The sequence below is a fragment of the Protobothrops mucrosquamatus genome, unplaced genomic scaffold (assembly GCF_001527695.2).
Source record: "Protobothrops mucrosquamatus isolate PMUCROS unplaced genomic scaffold, P.Mucros_1.0 scaffold1842, whole genome shotgun sequence".
In the NCBI taxonomy this organism is placed as follows: Eukaryota; Metazoa; Chordata; class Lepidosauria; order Squamata; family Viperidae; genus Protobothrops; species Protobothrops mucrosquamatus.
In genome coordinates this window covers 8,885-26,773 of record NW_015387973.1, presented here as the reverse complement: position 1 = coordinate 26,773, position 17,889 = coordinate 8,885, and the positions used below count along the sequence as shown (strand labels likewise).

At 37.9% G+C, this 17,889-nt stretch overlaps 1 protein-coding gene across 1 annotated transcript in view; it reads left to right on the top strand.

Moving 5' to 3' along the window:
• Nucleotides 1–8,950, top strand: part of MTMR9 (myotubularin related protein 9) — a 30,783-nt gene extending 21,833 nt beyond the window's left edge. Inside the window, exons 9-11 of the mRNA XM_015823351.1 lie at nucleotides 4,982–5,202; nucleotides 6,651–6,802; nucleotides 8,402–8,950. Coding sequence (XP_015678837.1) covers nucleotides 4,982–5,202; nucleotides 6,651–6,802; nucleotides 8,402–8,580 — 552 coding nt within the window. The 3' untranslated portion in view covers nucleotides 8,581–8,950. The remainder of the gene's footprint in view (nucleotides 1–4,981; nucleotides 5,203–6,650; nucleotides 6,803–8,401) is intronic.
• The last annotated feature ends 8,939 nt before the right edge of the window (nucleotides 8,951–17,889 follow it).

Genomic DNA, 17,889 nt, shown 5'->3' with positions numbered 1-17,889 from the left:
CTTGGAAAAAAATCTCCTCCCACCTTTACTTCTGGTGAAGTAGAGCCTTAGTCAATTTTACTGCAGCATGTCAGTTAATTGGATCATCCGAAGTATTTATGGCTTTAATTATATTTGTTGCATTTAATGTTGTTTTCAACATTTTTCAGATTCATTTTATATCATTAAAATTAGTATTCTTTTCAACTTACTCATGTAGTAAGCTGGAAGCTTCCATTAATCTTAATTAATGGAATTCTTCAGTTGTAATTTATTCATTGGCTGTAGTACACCAAGAACTTTGCCTCCTTTAATTATTGAAGTTGCACATTTGGATAAACTGAATTGCATTCCTATGTTGTCACTGAATGCATGAACACTGTTCAGTAGAAATTCAAGTTCTGCTTTTGATTTTGCTAGTAATTTTAGGTCATCCATCTGTAGCAAATAGCTACTTTTGCACCTTGCTTTGGGTCAGGGGTGAAAAACCTAATCCTTAAAATGTTTTACAAACTTATTGCAAGTTTTTACTGTTCAGCTGAATCTGCTGTTGGTCTTACCTTGTACAGTCCATCCTCCTGCCTGAGAAAACTGTGTTGGTCATTTACTGGTGATATAGTGATGGTAGAAAACTAAGCTCTGCCATCACTACATATAGAGAGATTGTGCTCACATAAATTTGCTGCTAAATTTAACCATCTGTGCTACAGTTGTCTGCTAGTTTGCATCATTGCTATAGACACCAGAGTAAACCAAGATGCTTCCTGTAAGCAAAGAGGACACTCGGGAGCAATCATTCAGGGATCTTTCTCATCTTACCATTTCACGGGGCCTCAGCAGAATTCTAACCATTGTGCCTTGAAAACTATCCAGAGTGTTCAAGAATCCTTCAGATTCCCAAAGACTGTGAAGGGAATAATTTTAACTGGAAAATGTAATCTTTACAAGCCCATCTTTGCCTTTCTTCAGTGGGGATTATTAAATCTATTTCTTATGCTTTACTGTGGTGTCTGTTCTATCAAGGATACAACCTTGACCTTATAACCCTTCTTTTAACTCATCAAGATCAGAAGAATGTAATATGAGAAGGAACTTGTCCATTCTTCAATTATTTGAAAGTTTCTAGCAACAAACCAGAGCTTACTAAATTATATTCATAAGAAAACAAAGAAGAATGTGTGCCCATGCATATATTTAATGTTTCAGCTATCTCTCTCCTACACTGTTGGCAGTTTTGCACATGACTGCATCTCTTGTGCGCTCATTCAAGATATAGTCCACCATGAAGCCGTAATTGGTAGGAATATACTGTGACTCAAATATGAGTTCATGTGACAGCTTCCTTTCAAAAAGAACTGCCAATTTGCTGCCATTGGCTTGAAGCCTCACAACAGCTTGCACAGAGACCCATGTGAGACATACGTGTCTGTCCTATTTATATTCTCTGTACGACATTATCAGGAAAACAGTTGGACAATTAATGCAAGATGCTTCACAAAAAAGTGGAAGAGGAAAAGTGTCCTAAAATTGTAAGCCATGATAGCATAAATAGGCAGGACTGACAATATAAGACTAAGAACAACTCTATTGAATCAGATCATGGATTGCCTGCATGGTTTGCTCCTATGACCATGTAGGACAGACGGGAAGGAGGCTAACCACCAGATTTTAAGAACACAAGCGTTCAGATGAGGAGACCTGAACTCATTGGTAGCCTCACATTGCAATGTACAAGGGGACACATTCAATTTTGCAGCTACTAAAATTATTGGAAGAGCAGGCACAAAAACAGCCAGGGAACTGATTGAAGCCTGGGAAACAGGCTCCTCGTCAGTCAACAGGAGTGCTGATTTACCACCAGCCTATCAAGTACTTAGAAGGCAAGAGCTGGGCAACACTAGCAAATGACAGCTAATGACTTAAAAGCCAGCCATCAACATACCCCAATCAATATCTAAAGAGCCACTTACAGCAGGCACTATAAATACCACACACAGAACAGCACACACACTATTAGAGAGAAGTTCCCTGAGGATGGGCTCCAGCACGAGTCCGAAAGCTTGGAAGACAAAATCTCTATTCCCGGTGACCAACCCAGATTGGATCCTGAATTAGATCAATTCAGCATCTTATTTTCAAATGTGACTTTCAGTCAATCAGAATAGAGCTGGAAGAAACCTTGGAGGTCTTCTAGTCCAGCCTCCTGCTTAAGCAGGAGTCTCTATATCATCTCAGACAAATGGCTGTCCAGTCTCTTAAAAACCTCGAGTGATGAAGCACCCACAAAGTCTGAAGGCAAGCTGTTCCACTGGCTAATTGTCCTCACTGTTAGGAAGTTTCTCCTTTCTCTGATCCTTTGAAAATTATGTCTCTGGGAAATTCACCGGAAGAGTGTAAAGAAAAAAAAAGAATCCTGTGTTGTTTGCCTGGAGCAATATATATTCTGAAGAATAGGTTTGCATACTTCTAGATTCCATTTACTACTGCATATGTATTTTTTAATCATTTGATAATGAAGCCAATGAAGAGCATACCCTGTTGATCAATAAGTTGCTTCCATGTCTGCCTCATGCTTAGTTTTTTGGGGAATGGGAAGATTAGATTAAGTAGTGCAGTGCCCAGCCTTCTTTATCTAGCGCCTTCCAATTTGTATATTGGCTGGAGATAATGGAAGCTATCCTTCAATGTTACTTTGAGACCATTTGTTTGGAGAAGACAGTCCTAATACTTAACATGCTTAGTTGTTGATTTTACAACATCACTTTTCTGTCAATGTTAGATTTTTTATTTACTGCATTGTGTGCAGTTTGGGTCACTTCATCTTAAAACTACATTGTAGAACTTGGAAAAAGTCATGAAAAGAGCAACTCAAGTAATCAGAAGACTAGAAGAGAGTTTGGGAAAAGAAATGATAGCATTTAGAATATTTGAAGGTAATATATTTGTTAGTTAATGTCCTGCCTCTCCTTGTAGGAATTCAAGACAATATAAATAGTATTCCTGCCTGTGGATTTTTTTCCCTACAGTAAACTGGGAGTAAGTTACTTGTAAACAGTGATTGGCCCCAAATCATCCCTTGAATTTGTGAGGTAGAGGCTGAAGTTGAACACAGAGTTGTCCAGTCCTAGTTCAGCTCCTTAATCCTTATAGCCTAATGGTAGAGCTTGATGCAGGGGGAAGTAAGAGAAAATATTATAGAGACATAGAAAGGCATGCATGAAATAGATTTTTTCCTTCTCTGTCATAATGCTGGAAGTCAGGATTATACATTGAAGCTAAATGGAGGTAAATTGATAAAAAGGTTTTTTTTAATACAACATAATTGAATAATGGAGCTCCTCTGTCATTGGATTGATAGTGGACACTGATTTAGAATTAAAAAAAAAACTAGACAAATTCATGGAACTATGAATGGTTACCAGTTTTGAGTGTGTTGCTTATCTCAATGTCAGAGACTGTACAAATATTGGGAAATGATAGAAGAATGATGTTATAATTTTCCTGTCCCCGTTTGCGAGTTTTTTTGTTGCCTTTATTAATTCCCTAATTACTTTTCCTAAGTGTATCATTTATCACTTACTTAAATACTATTTGCCAAGAGTTTGGGTTGCTGGAACTGACTGATTCCAAATGCGCCTGATACCAGCTCTTTCTACAAATATCTTTCTGCAAATATCTATTAAATATTTTTAATTAAGTCATCAACTGGATGGGAACAAGGTGGGTGCAAACACTGTGAAAGTGTAGGGGGCCCCAGAACGTCCAGAAAGGTTCTTCTAGACTTGAAGCTACTGCCTGGAGGGCCTTTTTGCAGTTTCCATCATCTGCACCAGTTGTGCCCTTTCTTTGACCGGGAGACTCTTCAGATGGTTACTTGTGCCTTGGTCATCTCACAATTGGATTATTACAATGCACTTTACATGAGGCTGCCCTTGAAGACCAGCCAGAAGCTACAGCTGTTTCAAAATGCAATGGTGTGAGCAATAATTATGAATAATGACTAATATTAATAACGATTTATACTGGGTTGCATGAAACATGTCACCACTGCTACGTGAGTTGCATTGACTGCCAGTTGGCTTCCAAGTACAACTCAAGGTGCTGGGTATTGCCTACAAAGCTCTCTTATGGCATAGGGCCTAGATATCAGAGAGATTGCTTATCTCTGTATCTGCCACCTGGCATGATCCAATAGAGTAGATGTGCTTCAGATCCCTTTATTAAACATTGACATCTTGTGATGTCTTCTCTGTTGTCATCCATACAATCTGGAACAATATCCCCGCAGAGATAAGGTTAGCACAGTCTCTCCTAGAATTCTAGAAAGCTTTGAAAACTTGACTTTGGTCACAGGTCTGGAATTGAACTGCAGCTGTGATACAATGTTGTATTTTTAAGGAGGAAACTAAACCTCTGGTCCCGGTGACCAACAAGATTGGATTCTGGAGTTGAGGTTTGTTGTTTAAGGCCCCTGATTTGTTTTGTCGACTTTTGTTGTTTATTAGATCATTTTAGTCTGGGCTGTCCTGTCCACCTTTTAGCTGTTTTTATATTTTCTTCTAGTTTTGCACGTAGCTCAGAGTCCATTAAAATTATGTGGCTAATAAATTTAAATAAATAAACCTAATTCTAACATCCCAGTAGACTTAAGTAAGAAAAAGACAGCTTCCATTGAATACTAAAAAGGAACACTTTCTAACAATAAAACAATTCAACTATTACAAGAGTCTCCTTTTTACTAGATGCTTCACAAGTAAGAGAACTGTTTGTCATTTGGGTTTCTATGCTAAGCAAGAGTTTGAACTTTATGGTCTAGCTAGCCCCTTCCAACTATAATTCTATATCGTAGTATGTTTTATGCAATCCAGAATAAATCTTTATTAATATTAGTCATTATTTCATAAAAGGAGAATTTGCTGTAATAGAAATAGCTAATATTTCTTATAACCAGTACATGATTATATATATATAATGTATATATTTTTATGCTATTACATTACAGGCTGGCCACCCATTTCAACAGCGCTGTGCCCAATCAGCTTATTCAAATAGCAAGCAGAAATGGGAGGCTCCTGTATTCCTCCTTTTCTTGGATTGCGTCTGGCAGATCCTTCGCCAGTTCCCTTGCTCCTTTGAGTTCAACTATCATTTTCTCATCATGCTCTTTGAACATTCTTACGCCTCTCAGTTTGGAACCTTCCTGGGTAACAATGAAAATGAAAGGTAGATGAACTTCTTTTCTGAGTTTCTTGGAGGCTAAGCAATATTACCATTTATTCAAGGCAGTATTTATGTCATTAATATTAAGATTATGGGACTCTTGGCTATTAATTTAAAAGATTTCAAGTTTGCGCGTGAGCTGTACCTTTTATCAAATTGGGATTAGTTCATCTATTCCAGAAATGGTTGTGCAGGTTTCTTGAAGTCTTCCCTCTCCTCAAGTCCATCCCTCATAGGCCTCTTTCCATGGATAGGAAGACATGGCACCAATATGGTAGAACATACCACTGGATGAAGAATAGGGTTTTGGAAGATGGTGAGGGTCTTTTTTGAGCTGTCAAAGACTGATACAGCTTTTGCAAGTCAGCTGTTCTCTATCTGTGATCCCAAAGGAGATAATAGCAGGAATGGTTATTCTGACACTGTTTTGAGCACAGTTGCATTTAACCATGTAACCTGAAGTTCACAATAGTTTTCGGAATCACATGGATGAAATTTGGGTGTGAAACAAGAGATATAGTTTCTTGCTGATAGACATAATAGGTAAAGTAAGCAAAAAATGAAACAGAACCACAACCCCAAACACAGAAACAAAATTACAAAAATCTTGGCCTTCTCCCTTTGCTATCAGGACAATATTTCAGTCTTGTCCACAGCAGTTTCTGGGAGGAGTCATAGCCTATAAATACTAAAACGTTTTCCAACTTTGAATTAACGAAAACTGTGGATATCAAGGTTTAGAAAGATTGCCTGAATATTTAAAGATCTAAGGACTACAATGATGAATTGGTGATCTAACTTAGCAGAGAGTATATTTTCCCTACTTAATGTATATATTTCCCTTCTAATCAAGCAGTGTTGTCTCTGTGTTTACTTTGAATTTCTTGCAAATATTGCATGGTTGTGTTTCAAAGATCACTTTGAAATCCTATAGTGTTTCTGGCTGCAAGGGGGATCTTGCATCTCATACTGCTAAAACTTAACCAAAAGCACAGTTTATATTTTTAAGGAGTACCAAGAAGACATATATACGAAATGCATGTTTTCTTTGTCCATTGACTTCCTTTGTTTTCTCTAGTACAGTTGTACAGACCATTTGTTTTTACAATATACAGAATATCCTGCACATTTTTTTCTTTTTAATGTTTTAGTACAGGAGCACCTACTTTACAGTTTCTCCAGGACTGAATTTACTAGCTAGAATTTTTTTGGGGGGAGGGGGGTATTATCTTGTTTTGTTCTCTCATACTATTACTTGCAAATTGAAAAGGCATGGTTTCTTTTCATTTGTGTTACAGAAGTTGTAGAGCTTTTTTTAAAAAAAATCAGTCTTTCACATAGAAAAAAAATCCCTTCTCCAGGTTCAACTGCAAATGTTGTGAATAGAACAGATAATTCTGCTGGCTTTTTCAAATTTGGAGCATTTGTATTTACTTCTAATTTTTCGCCAGGTCTAAGCTTAAGTTGTCTCAGAAGACAATGTCCTTGTGGTCCTGGGTGAATCGGCCAGAAGAGCTCAATCGATTTAAGAACCCTCTCTTTGAAGCCAACAGTCTAGTCATCTGGCCTTCCGTTGCACCACAAAGTCTCCAGCTGTGGGAAGGTACGTCATCTCCAAGCAGATTTGGAGGGCTTAGGACATCAGATTTGCTGTTCTTCCTTATTGGTGACATTAGCTACCTGCCACTAAACAGAGTTCAGGCAGATGTGGTCTCAGTCATTCATACCTATATTCTGTCACATGTTCTCCATGGAAAGAGTCCAGAAACATGAATATCAAGTAGTGCTGGCTGGCTGAAGTATGTATCTCTACTATTTTTCCACTGTGATCAGAAAGTCTGAAGTGCTTCCTCCTCTCCTATATATAACATCTCCTGCTCTGATCGGCATTAGAATGCCTGCTTTGTTTCTCCTGCCATTTGAGAAATAACAGATAAGATATAAGAGATGAATCTTTTCAGGCCTTGCAGATTTAAAAATCTTTCTTAAATCCATGCTTATAGCAATAATTATATGAATTTAAGTAGCCAGGCACTTTTCTACATTGAAGCCTTATCTAGAATTACCATATAGGTCAGTGGTTCTCAACCTTTTTAATGCCGCAACCCCAACCAGTCGTAAGTCGAGGACTAAACCGGTCGTAAGTCGAGGACTAAACCGGTCGTAAGTCGAGGACTACCCAACAGGTCGTAAGTCGAGGACTTTCCCTGCCCGGGAGCACCGCGCATGCGTGGTTCCGCCCCCTGCGCCGGCCGAGGCGTAGCTGGCAAGCGGCAGAGACGGAGCAGGCCGACCACCAGCTGGCCCAGCCCAAGGGAGGTAAGGCACCCGCCGGAAAAGGGGGAAAAAATGGCGCACAAAAAAAAATGGCGGACAGCCTTGCTTGGCGACCCCCGTGAAATGGTTGATCGACCCCAAATGGGGTCCCGACCCACAGGTTGAGAACCACTGGTATAGGTAATATTGGAATAGCTCCTTCCTCAGAATCTTTGCAAAGCCAGAATAGAGAGGCCATTGCCCACAGGCTGCAAACAGCTGTCCTTTCACCCTCATCCTCTCTTCAGATGACATTGCCAGAATTTGTCAGTATGTTTTTTGCAGAGCTGTTAAACTAACAGTTGTTCCTGCCTTCATGATTGAAAATTGTTCCATAGAGAGATACATAGTTGTATAACATTCCTCTTTAAAATGTTCACAGCTACCTCACTCTAAGAAAGAAAGCCGGTAGAAATTCACAACTAATGTGCTCTTCTTATTGGTTTTTTTAATTATTTTTTAGAGGAGCTACTAGAGAGCCAGCCTGTATTGCTTGGTTTTGCTTTCTGGGAGTTAACAGAAAAACAAAGCTGAACTCATTGACAGACTTTTCTGGCTTGTTGGAAGGGAGCTGCTAATAATCCATCAGTTCACAGATGATTGTGCTGTGTGACTCAGTTTTTGTATCTTGCCAGAATGGAGAGCTTCCTCCACCAACTTTTCTGTCAGGACTAGCCATTTGAGATCAAAGTAATCTGAAGGAGATGAAGCAGCACCTGATTGTTCTTGCTCTTCCCTACACTATCCCCATATTTTAGACTCTTTTATTCATGAAATGAAAGCATTGCATAAATAAAATTATATTACCATTTCCCCACTACTGATTTTTATGAAATAGAAAGCATTTTTAAAAGTGGTTTTTGTTGTTGTTTTTTATTACCCCCAGGAGTTTTTCTTCGCTGGAACAGATCCTCCAGATTTGTGGATGAATCTTATGAAGAAATGATCAACATCATAAAATATAACAAGGAACTCCAAGTGAAAGTCAACATGCTGAGACGGCAGCTAGCGGAGCTGGAGATAGATGACAACACACAGGATGATGGGATACCAGAGAGCCCCTGAAATCTGGCAGAATATAGGGCCAGATTGTTCCTTCTTGATTAAGCGAGTCACTTCTACACACTAAGCACTAAACAAATAAGACTTGCATGCGCTCAAGCTCCTTTTTGGTGCAATCAGGTTGAACTTTTCTCTTTTTTTTGCTTCAGAGTTCCTCACTTGGCACTATTGTCATCCACCTCCATTTAGGAATGTGGTGCTTGTTTTTGTTTACATGATGAAACTTGTAATTTAGCTGGTTGTTGTCCCTCCTTGTCCCCTCCAGAGAGGTGTTTCATCTTTAATAAATTGTGTGTTCGGTTACAGTGTCACTCAGGTTTTTAACCACTACTAAACATCAGTGAGACTTACAATAGGGGTGCTTTTAGCTTTGTGGAAATTTTCATTCTGCATCTGGCCAACACTGTCGGAGGTTTCCATGCTTTGTAAAGGATGATCTTTGGGATCACTGTGATAAGGCAATTCTAATTTTTTCCTTTCTTCCTCAAAGTAAACTTTTTTGTTCTTGTTTAAGACACTGTAACTTTGGCTTGGATAGGACCTTCAGTCACAAAACAATATTTTTCTGTGTTCCTTATTCCACACTGCAACTTGCAGAAATGAAAACAAGAAAGTGTCCAATAAAAAGCAAGACTTTTTATTACATTTTCTCTACCCTCCAACACTAGATGGAGCAAGCAGGGCTGATCACATTCATTTCTTCAACAGGAAGTAGATTCTGCACAGCTGGTAGGAAGGTACATTTTGGAATGCTATCCATAAAGATGTGGGAACTTCTCTATTTTTAGTGAAAATTATTTTCATTGTTTTTATTTTTTATTTTTGTTGACCTGTCTGTGGAAATGCTAACTTGCCAAAATGGGGATGTGTCTGCTGTAGATACATAATATCTACTATAGTAAATGCAAGCTTTTCTCACATGTAACCAATTCTGGTGTAATGTTTGGATGGTTTTGCTGTATCATTGAATCACTTCTCAGTTTGGGAGACTGTATCTGGATATTTATGCAAATACATGGATTTGTATTCCTTAACAAAATGCACTATTTGGCTGAAAGTATAGCTTGACTGATGGATAAGTAATGCATATAGCACCAACAGCATGAAACCTAAGTAACTTTGATCCATAGGTTGTTATCACTAACAGTGAAATGACTTCGCCCAACATAGAAGCTTCTTATCATTAGCTTTGTGCTAGTATGTTAAGCTGAAGGTAGGAGGAGAATTTAAATATATCCACTTCATAATCTGGATTCAGCTTGGTTTGCAGGTTAAGTCAATTTGGCCTGGGGGTTGATTTGTCCTATTCCTATGGAACTAAAGCATATTCAAACATCATTGAAGAGGGGGAGTATCTGTGTTATGCATGCTCACACTTGTTAAAGCCTTTAACAAATTACTAATGTTAGGTGTATATGTCAGAACTGCATTCTGTTGTAGAATTTCCTCAGTCAAAGGCTTTTGAGGAATATAGCTATGCTTTCATTTTTTTAACATCTACAAGTAAGAAGCCTTACTTTGTTTTGCTCTGTTTCTTTGAATGTTCTATAATACTTCTTTTTCTATACCACTTAAAAGAAATAACTGCCTGTTTTATTCTATTTCCTTTAGATATGTGTCTCACTAGACATGTCTGTTTCCTGATCTTTGGAACGTACAACCCTTCTTGATCTGATGTGGATTTTTAAAAATTTCCCCATTTTGATCAGAAGCTTTTTCTTAGAGACAGTCTCTCTTGAATGAACAAATTTTATTCTTTGCCACAATGTCAACTTAGCTGACAGTATAAGAGGTTCCCCTCCTGAAAATGCAACATAATACAATTGCATTGCTGAAACAATAGAGCATTCAGCATTTTATTGTTAATGTGAAATATATCATCCCTTTTAATGAATTTTACTAAATATTTTGGAGTAGGAACAACGTGGTTTTGTTTTTTTGGGGTTTTTTTTGGTGCGGAGTAAGACTTGGAATTGTGAATAAATGTGCCTAACCTAACCTGCTGATCATCTCCTTGCACTTCTCCCCAAATCCTTTTGGGAGAGCCAGGAATGTACAGTATTCATTTTCTTCAAGGAATGCTGCTCAGAATTAGTACTGTCTGTAACTCTTGTTATTTTTACTAAGATACATTTCTTTCTAAGTAGAGTGATAGCTTGCTCTTCACAATAGATTGGAAGCTGCAAGCCTGTTCCAGGACTTTACCAATAATGGTTGGGCTTACCAGACACATGTATTTGCCACTACAAGGTTTAGAACGACAGAGGCGCATTTTCAAATTCATTTGGGTATCACACAAAGGTAGTCATGCAGTATTAGAATAACAGAGCAGAGGGGAAACTGGGAATGGGCATTTTTTTAGGTGCTATCCTTTTTCTCAGTTAGCTAGGACAATACCCAGTTGAACTAACCAGGAGTTGTGGGCTAACTTCACCTATACTTGCCTTTCTATGATTTTGTGGTTGTTGGAAATTATGGCACATTATAGGGTTGCTTGGTTTAAGAGGTTAACTAGGATGTTACTTCCATTGAATTTCTGGGAAAAGGTAAAATATCAGGGATGAAAGTTCAGAATCTTCACCCTGAACTATTTTCAGCTTAGTTTGGCAGCTTTTACATGGATTTCACTCTTATGTTTTAAGCCCAACCGTAATCTTTTCGGCATAATCAACTTCTACCCTCAAAATGGACTTTTAACTGGCACCACTCTAAAGTATTGAAATAAATAGACTCCTTCCATATCTGTTTATTTCGAAGTTATTTTCTTGTTAAGTTTTGATGTGATTTTTGCATATGATATTTATGATATAGCTCATTATCTTCAAGAATTGGTTGTAAACTATTCATAATCTTAATGGCTAATTTTTGATAGTTTTTGAAAGGTGTGTTTTATTAAAGGGAAGTGTAAATAACAATATTTACAATGCAGTATTTATTATTTGCATGAATTAGATCTTAGTACAATTGTGTTAACAGTTATAAATATGTCATTTCATATGGTTTCATAATAGTTTCAAGATTGGTTAACATTTCACCCTTTTCCAGAAAAAAAAATCAATTGTATTTTCATACTACTATGAATTCTGGAACTTTTTTTCCTCATTAAAAATTAGGTCCTTTATAACAGTGCAAAGATGGCCCATCTTGGTTTGCCTGCTTGATTTCAACAAAACAATTAACCTAAATATCAACACTTCTTGTAGTGGATATTACAAAATTATACTTATGAAGGTTTGTCATTTTCTAAAATGTCTAAATCTTTGTCTTTTTTTTTCTCCTAATGTCTGCACGCGAGACAGAGAATCGAGGTAAATTCTGAATACTGTTATAGGGATTCTATGTATTATAATAGTGAATTTGTGTAGAAAAGAGTAACCTGGTTTCATTTCTACAACTGAACATTTCATATGACTAGGGTCGCCTTCCACTCTCTCTTGGGCTCTGCAAAAATAATCTAATTACTATATTGTGTGGATAGATGCCAGCTCTTGTCAATATTAACAATTTTCTATGGCTATAATCTGCCTGCTGTAATTATTTGAAATTGCTGCCTCAGCATTCGTGAAGTCTTCAGTTTTAAAAATCAAAATAAACTTGAGAAGTTACTCTTTTATTGGATGGTTAATATTTTTCTACCATCTGATAGTTCCATAACTTATTCTACAGTAGGTGTCTTAAGGTGTTGCCTGTTTTTCAAAGTACCAAATTTGCTGGTCTGGTGAATTGCTAGACCAGCCAGCCTGATAAAAATAAAAGAAGCTGCTCTGACCCCAGCATCTAAATGGGTTACATTTGCCCTCACCTCATCACTTCCTTCCTCTCCACTTCCCTCATTGTTTCTGCTAGATTTTAGGAGAAGAGGAAATGTATACATGCTTCCATGCTTTTATATGTGAGAAAAGATTAATTGGTAGATCCTTATGGAGGAACAACTAATGTTATGACTAGAGATTATTAATTTACAGACAGTTAATGTCTCCCTCCCCACCCGTCTATTCTTTGGATGGATGGATGGATGGATATGGATTTTTGCCTACTGTTCCTTTGGCAGGTTTTGGCATTCCACACATAATACCCATGTAATACCACTGCTCCACAAGCTATGCTGCCTCCCAGTAGCTTTTTCAAGGTGCTGGTCGTTACTTATGAAGCCCTTCATGGCATAGGACCAGAATACCTGCAGGACCACCTCTGCCTGTCTGTCTTTTCTGGGATGATTGTGTAACGTTAGTTTCAGTCTGGCTAAAAGAAAATCCTTGATAAATAAATTCCCATTTGTTTTTGATTTTGACAGAACCCATTTTCAAAAAGATTTCTTCATATTTAAGTTTCATTTCTTTTTTAAAATAATTTATTTTGAAGAGTGAAGTACAAGAGCTCGAATACTAACAAATATAGTGGTTATGACATTCAGCGTAGTATAGCACTTAAAGTGCTAATAGGGAGACTCAGTTCTAGTTCTGGTCAGGTTACTTACTACTCTCTCTTATCAGTTCTAGACTTGGAAGTCAAAAACATCTGTCTACCAAACTCTATTAAGCCAGGATGGTAGATTATAGTGTACAACCTTGAGTGAAGAGACCTTGGTTTAGGTTGAGGAGGATGTAATACATAAAGATAGGAACCTGATATTAATTTTAAAAAGGAGATATAAGCAAAAAAGAAAAATTATATAAAATCAATGTAATGATTAATCACTATCAACTTAGAATTTAAATTCATAAGTTTATCATTAAATTTAGACCATATGGGAACATTGCTTCATCTTCTCATTTTTAGAATATAAAATCTTTTCAAAAATAGGCAAAACATGCATATCTTGAATCCATTTTTTAATATCAGGATAGTTAAATTTCTTTACATTTATGTGGAATTAAATCCTTTTGCTGTGTCCCAGGTTCAGTAGAATCAAAGGGTTTCATAAAATCATAAATTCTCTATTTTAGGAATATAGTTCATATTTATGTCTTTACCTGTTATACTTCTTTCCAAAATCCCATTAATACACACAATGATTTGAAAGTAAAACAAAGACAAAGCTAGGCAAGACCGAATCACATTGGCTAGAATTTGAAATTTCTTGTAGTTTTCCCACAATAGAGATCTAATATCCAACTCTTCTTGGAAGGATTCAGTACCACAGATAGGGGGTTCATGTTATTAGCCCAGGGCTTTTCAACCAGTGGTACGGGTACCACCTGTGGTACATTGGCACCTGGCAGGTGGTACGCGACCATCCTAGAAAAGTGGTAGCAGGGGAGGGGAATGAGCTGAACCGGTGGCAGCACCGCACAAGCCTGAGCGAGAGATGGCTGGAGCTGCAGGGCTGTCAGGGCTCAACGGAAGCGCCAGGATCAGTGCCGCTTTCCAGCTGATCGGGGCTTCTTCGGGGCTGTCAGGGCTCAGTGGAAGTTCGGTGCTGATCCTGGCGCTTCTGCTGAGCCCAGAAGAAGCGCCGATCAGCTGGAATGTTGCAGCATCTCCAGGGTCTTGTGATTTACATTCAGATGCTTGGCAACTGATTCACATTTATGATGGTCACAGTGTCCCAGGGTCATGTGAAGTGACCAAAACCTACTGCGACCACCCAGCAGACGGGGGGAATAAAAACCAAACACACCCCACCCCACCCCCAATGCCAATCCTCAACAGAAATGCTCACAACAATGAAAACCTCAGACAGGAGGAAGAGCACCACTGGGTGGGCAGGCAGGTGTCTTGCTCGGTTGTGGCTTGGGAGGGCACTTTTTTCAGTGCCATTGTAACTTTGAACAGTCACTAAGCGAACTGTTGTAAGTCGAGGACTACCTGTACTTTATCACTTTTTTCCTTTTTTTGGGGGGGGGTCATCAAGTTTTTGACACCTTGCTAGGTGACTGGTGGTACTCGGATGTTGCCATATCCTAAAAGTGGTACAATGAGTGAAAAGGTTGAAAAGCCTTGTATTAGCCTCTCACAGTTGTTACGATGAGATGGGGGATACACATCAAATAAATAAATATATGTTTTCAAATGAATTTATTTCCTTAAAACATAAGACAAGTTTACATTTCTTAAAATTTTAATTGATTGATTTTCCAAGATTGCATATTCCAATTCTTCATTCCATAATTATATACCTGAAGTTATGTTAACTTCCATTCTATTTTTTAGTTTCTTATAAAATTGGATTCTTGGTTTCAGTTCAAGCACTGCATCACTTAAAGTTCCTAATATTTCAGGTCAGCTTCCAGGCTGTTAACGCATCTGAGGCATACTGCTTAGTCAGTACATACTTCAGTTGTATCTATTACCAACAGGAGGTTATAAATAAACCATATTCATAATGCATGACTTTTAGACAACCTTTATAAATCAATTATCCCTTATTTGGACCAAGCATTCTAATAAAACATATCCTCTGCTATTTTCAAATTAGGGTTATTCCACAATGTCAATTTCTCGTGTGTTTTGGGATCAAAATGTGGGTATTTATCTATAAGCAAATATGTCTAGAATAGGGGTGTCAAACTGCCGGCCCACGGGCCGGATCCATTATAGCAAAACTGCACCCACCCCATTGCTGGCAATGGCAAAAAAAGTCACGACACATCGCGACATGTCATGCGACATTGCGGATTTGACACCCCTGGTCTAGAAGCTTTCAAGACTGAAAATAAATATTCCTTTTTTTACTATTTTATTTTATTCAAGACAAAATAAATACAAAATACAAAACTCCCAAAAATACAAAAAGGAAACCACAAACCAGTCAAGGCATTAAAAAAGAAAAAGGTGCATCAAAAAACTCCAACACCTATCCCCTTTAATTGAATATTGATTAATACATTGCTACAGTGATTCCTACCCCTTGTGAAACAGCCCTCCCCCGAATTTTTTTAAACTACGGTAATCTATTTGCAAGTTATTGACCTGTCTTCCACATAATATATTAATGACAAAATAGTTAACAGGAAGAATACTAAAACAAAACAAATTATAGTTGCAAAACTCTCTGTTAACAACTATTATTGTAATCCACTTATAGAAAGTTGGTGAAAGTTTCCTATCACACAGTAACTTCAGACTTGCCAAAGATATTTGGGAGCTTTAGTCTGCCTTAAGTTTATTTCTCATAAACTTATTTATGTGTACAGTATTTAATAGGAATTAACCTTGGAATCCTTCTTAAATATATATGAATCTCCATGTGAAATGCATTTCAATTACATTAATGTTGCCCCTAGACTTAACAGAAATTTTAGTCATTGTGTTATATGTACTGAAATTGCATCTATGCCTTTTAAGATGTATTTAATTGAACTTATGTGCTATCTTTTGAGAAAAACATAAACCCAAGTCTTTTAGAGTCAGTACAAATTATAATCCTTGCTTCTTGCACAATCTATTAACAATTCAAATCTGAAAGGCACCATATTATAGTCAATTAATAATATAACTAAAGAATGGGCTTGTACATTCTCAACAACTGTGGTGATGACTATTATTTAGAGAGGTTGCCATCTAAATCTCACCTGCTTTAGAGCTGCTGAGCAAATCCACCAACCAAACCGAACATTTTTATTTTATGTTGTTACCCCTTTGTGAAAACTCCGGCATCATTCAACCTGCGCTGTTCCTTTAATAATTAACGAAAAAAAGACAAAGCCACATTTACCTATAAATAGAAGTGACGTCACATCGGGTCATTGATTTCGTTTTCTACACGTCACTGCTGTTCCCCTGCCTGTTCTTTTTCGGAGCGAGCCGCTCAAATCCAATCCAAATGTTCCCATGGTAACCGCAGTAGGTGCCAGTGGCCCCCTGCCAGCAATATCAATGGCGAGGTGCGGTTTCTTCCGCTCAGAGGCCGGTGCATTGAGGAAAACTGCCAGAGCTGCTCGCCAGTACCCAATCAGAGGGCAGAGTTGAAGCGAAGGTGGGAGGGATGTGCAGGCAGCAGCCGGTGCCGAAGTATAAGACGAGGAAGGCGAGCGTGGCGTGTGATTCTGCGGCGAGTGCCTGATATTCACGTGTGTCGTCTGAGAAGAGACTTGAAGGTGAGCAACCGAAGGCTATTCTGCTTTTCTCTATCTTAAATTCGTTTCCTATCGTTTATTGAGTCGTTATTTAGTATGTAAATATATTTGTTCGTTTTCTCAATCGGAAGATGGTGATGTTTGAAGTGCCCTTGGCTGTTAACACCAGTTACTTCATATGTGGAAAGTCGGTTATGGGAGAAGATTAGTTGGAATATATTCGGAAACGCCTTTGGCTTCCTGGCTGACTTTTAACTTTTTTAAAGCTCTGTTGTCGATTTTGCTGTTCACCAATTTTTCATCAATATTTTAATAAATATTCCGAGGTGTCTAAACATTTGAAATTGCTGCAAAAACTGATCATAGTCATATTATTAAAAGGATTGATTGGGGGGGGGGGGTAACGTTTCTCAATGAAATGCCCATTCTTAAAATCCTTGTAGTCCTCTTAGCCAATAGCGGGCAGAGTTAGGGGCATTTGGAGCACATCTGAGGGGCACCAGGTTGGCCAAATTGGTTTAGGGATTTCTTATTTCTTTCCCCAATCTTTTCAATGTATTATTTCACACACTGTAGATCTTCAATGTTTTTTAAGATACAGGTAGTCCTCGACTTATGACCACAATTGAGCCCAAAATTTATGTTGATAAGCGAGACATTTGTTAAGTGAGTTTGCCCCATTTTACAACCTTTCTTGCCCCTGTTGTTAAGTGAATCACTGCAGTTAAGTTAGTTATACGGTTGTTAAATGAATCTGGCTTTCCCATTGGCTTTGCTTATCAGAAGGTTGCAAAAAATGACCACATGATTTTGGGACACTGCAACCGTCATAAATATGAATCAGTTGCCAATGTCTGAATTTTAACCATGTGACTATGGGGATGCTGCAACGGTCATAAGTTCGAAAAATGGTCATACGCCACTTTTTGCAGTATTGTTGTAACTTTGAATGGTCACTAAATAAACTGCTGTAAGTCGAGGATAACCTGTACATCCTTGCAAGTAACTTAAGAGTGAAGTGCTACCCTACAGCATTTTTATTTCTGTTCAGAATGAATGAAACAGAGAGAGGGAGGGGATTTTTTTTGGGGGGGGTTGCTTTTCTATATGTGGCTGGCAGTTCGCCCATAATTACGTTCATTCACAAAATTCCAGATTTATATCCCAATCCAAGATGTCATAACTTACTGTTATCTTCTTAAAAATATTTTCCCTTACTTGACTGTTACATTAATTTTTTTAATTCCTTTTACTTCTATTTTTGAAGTTTTAGCCTTCATTTTTACTTTGACCC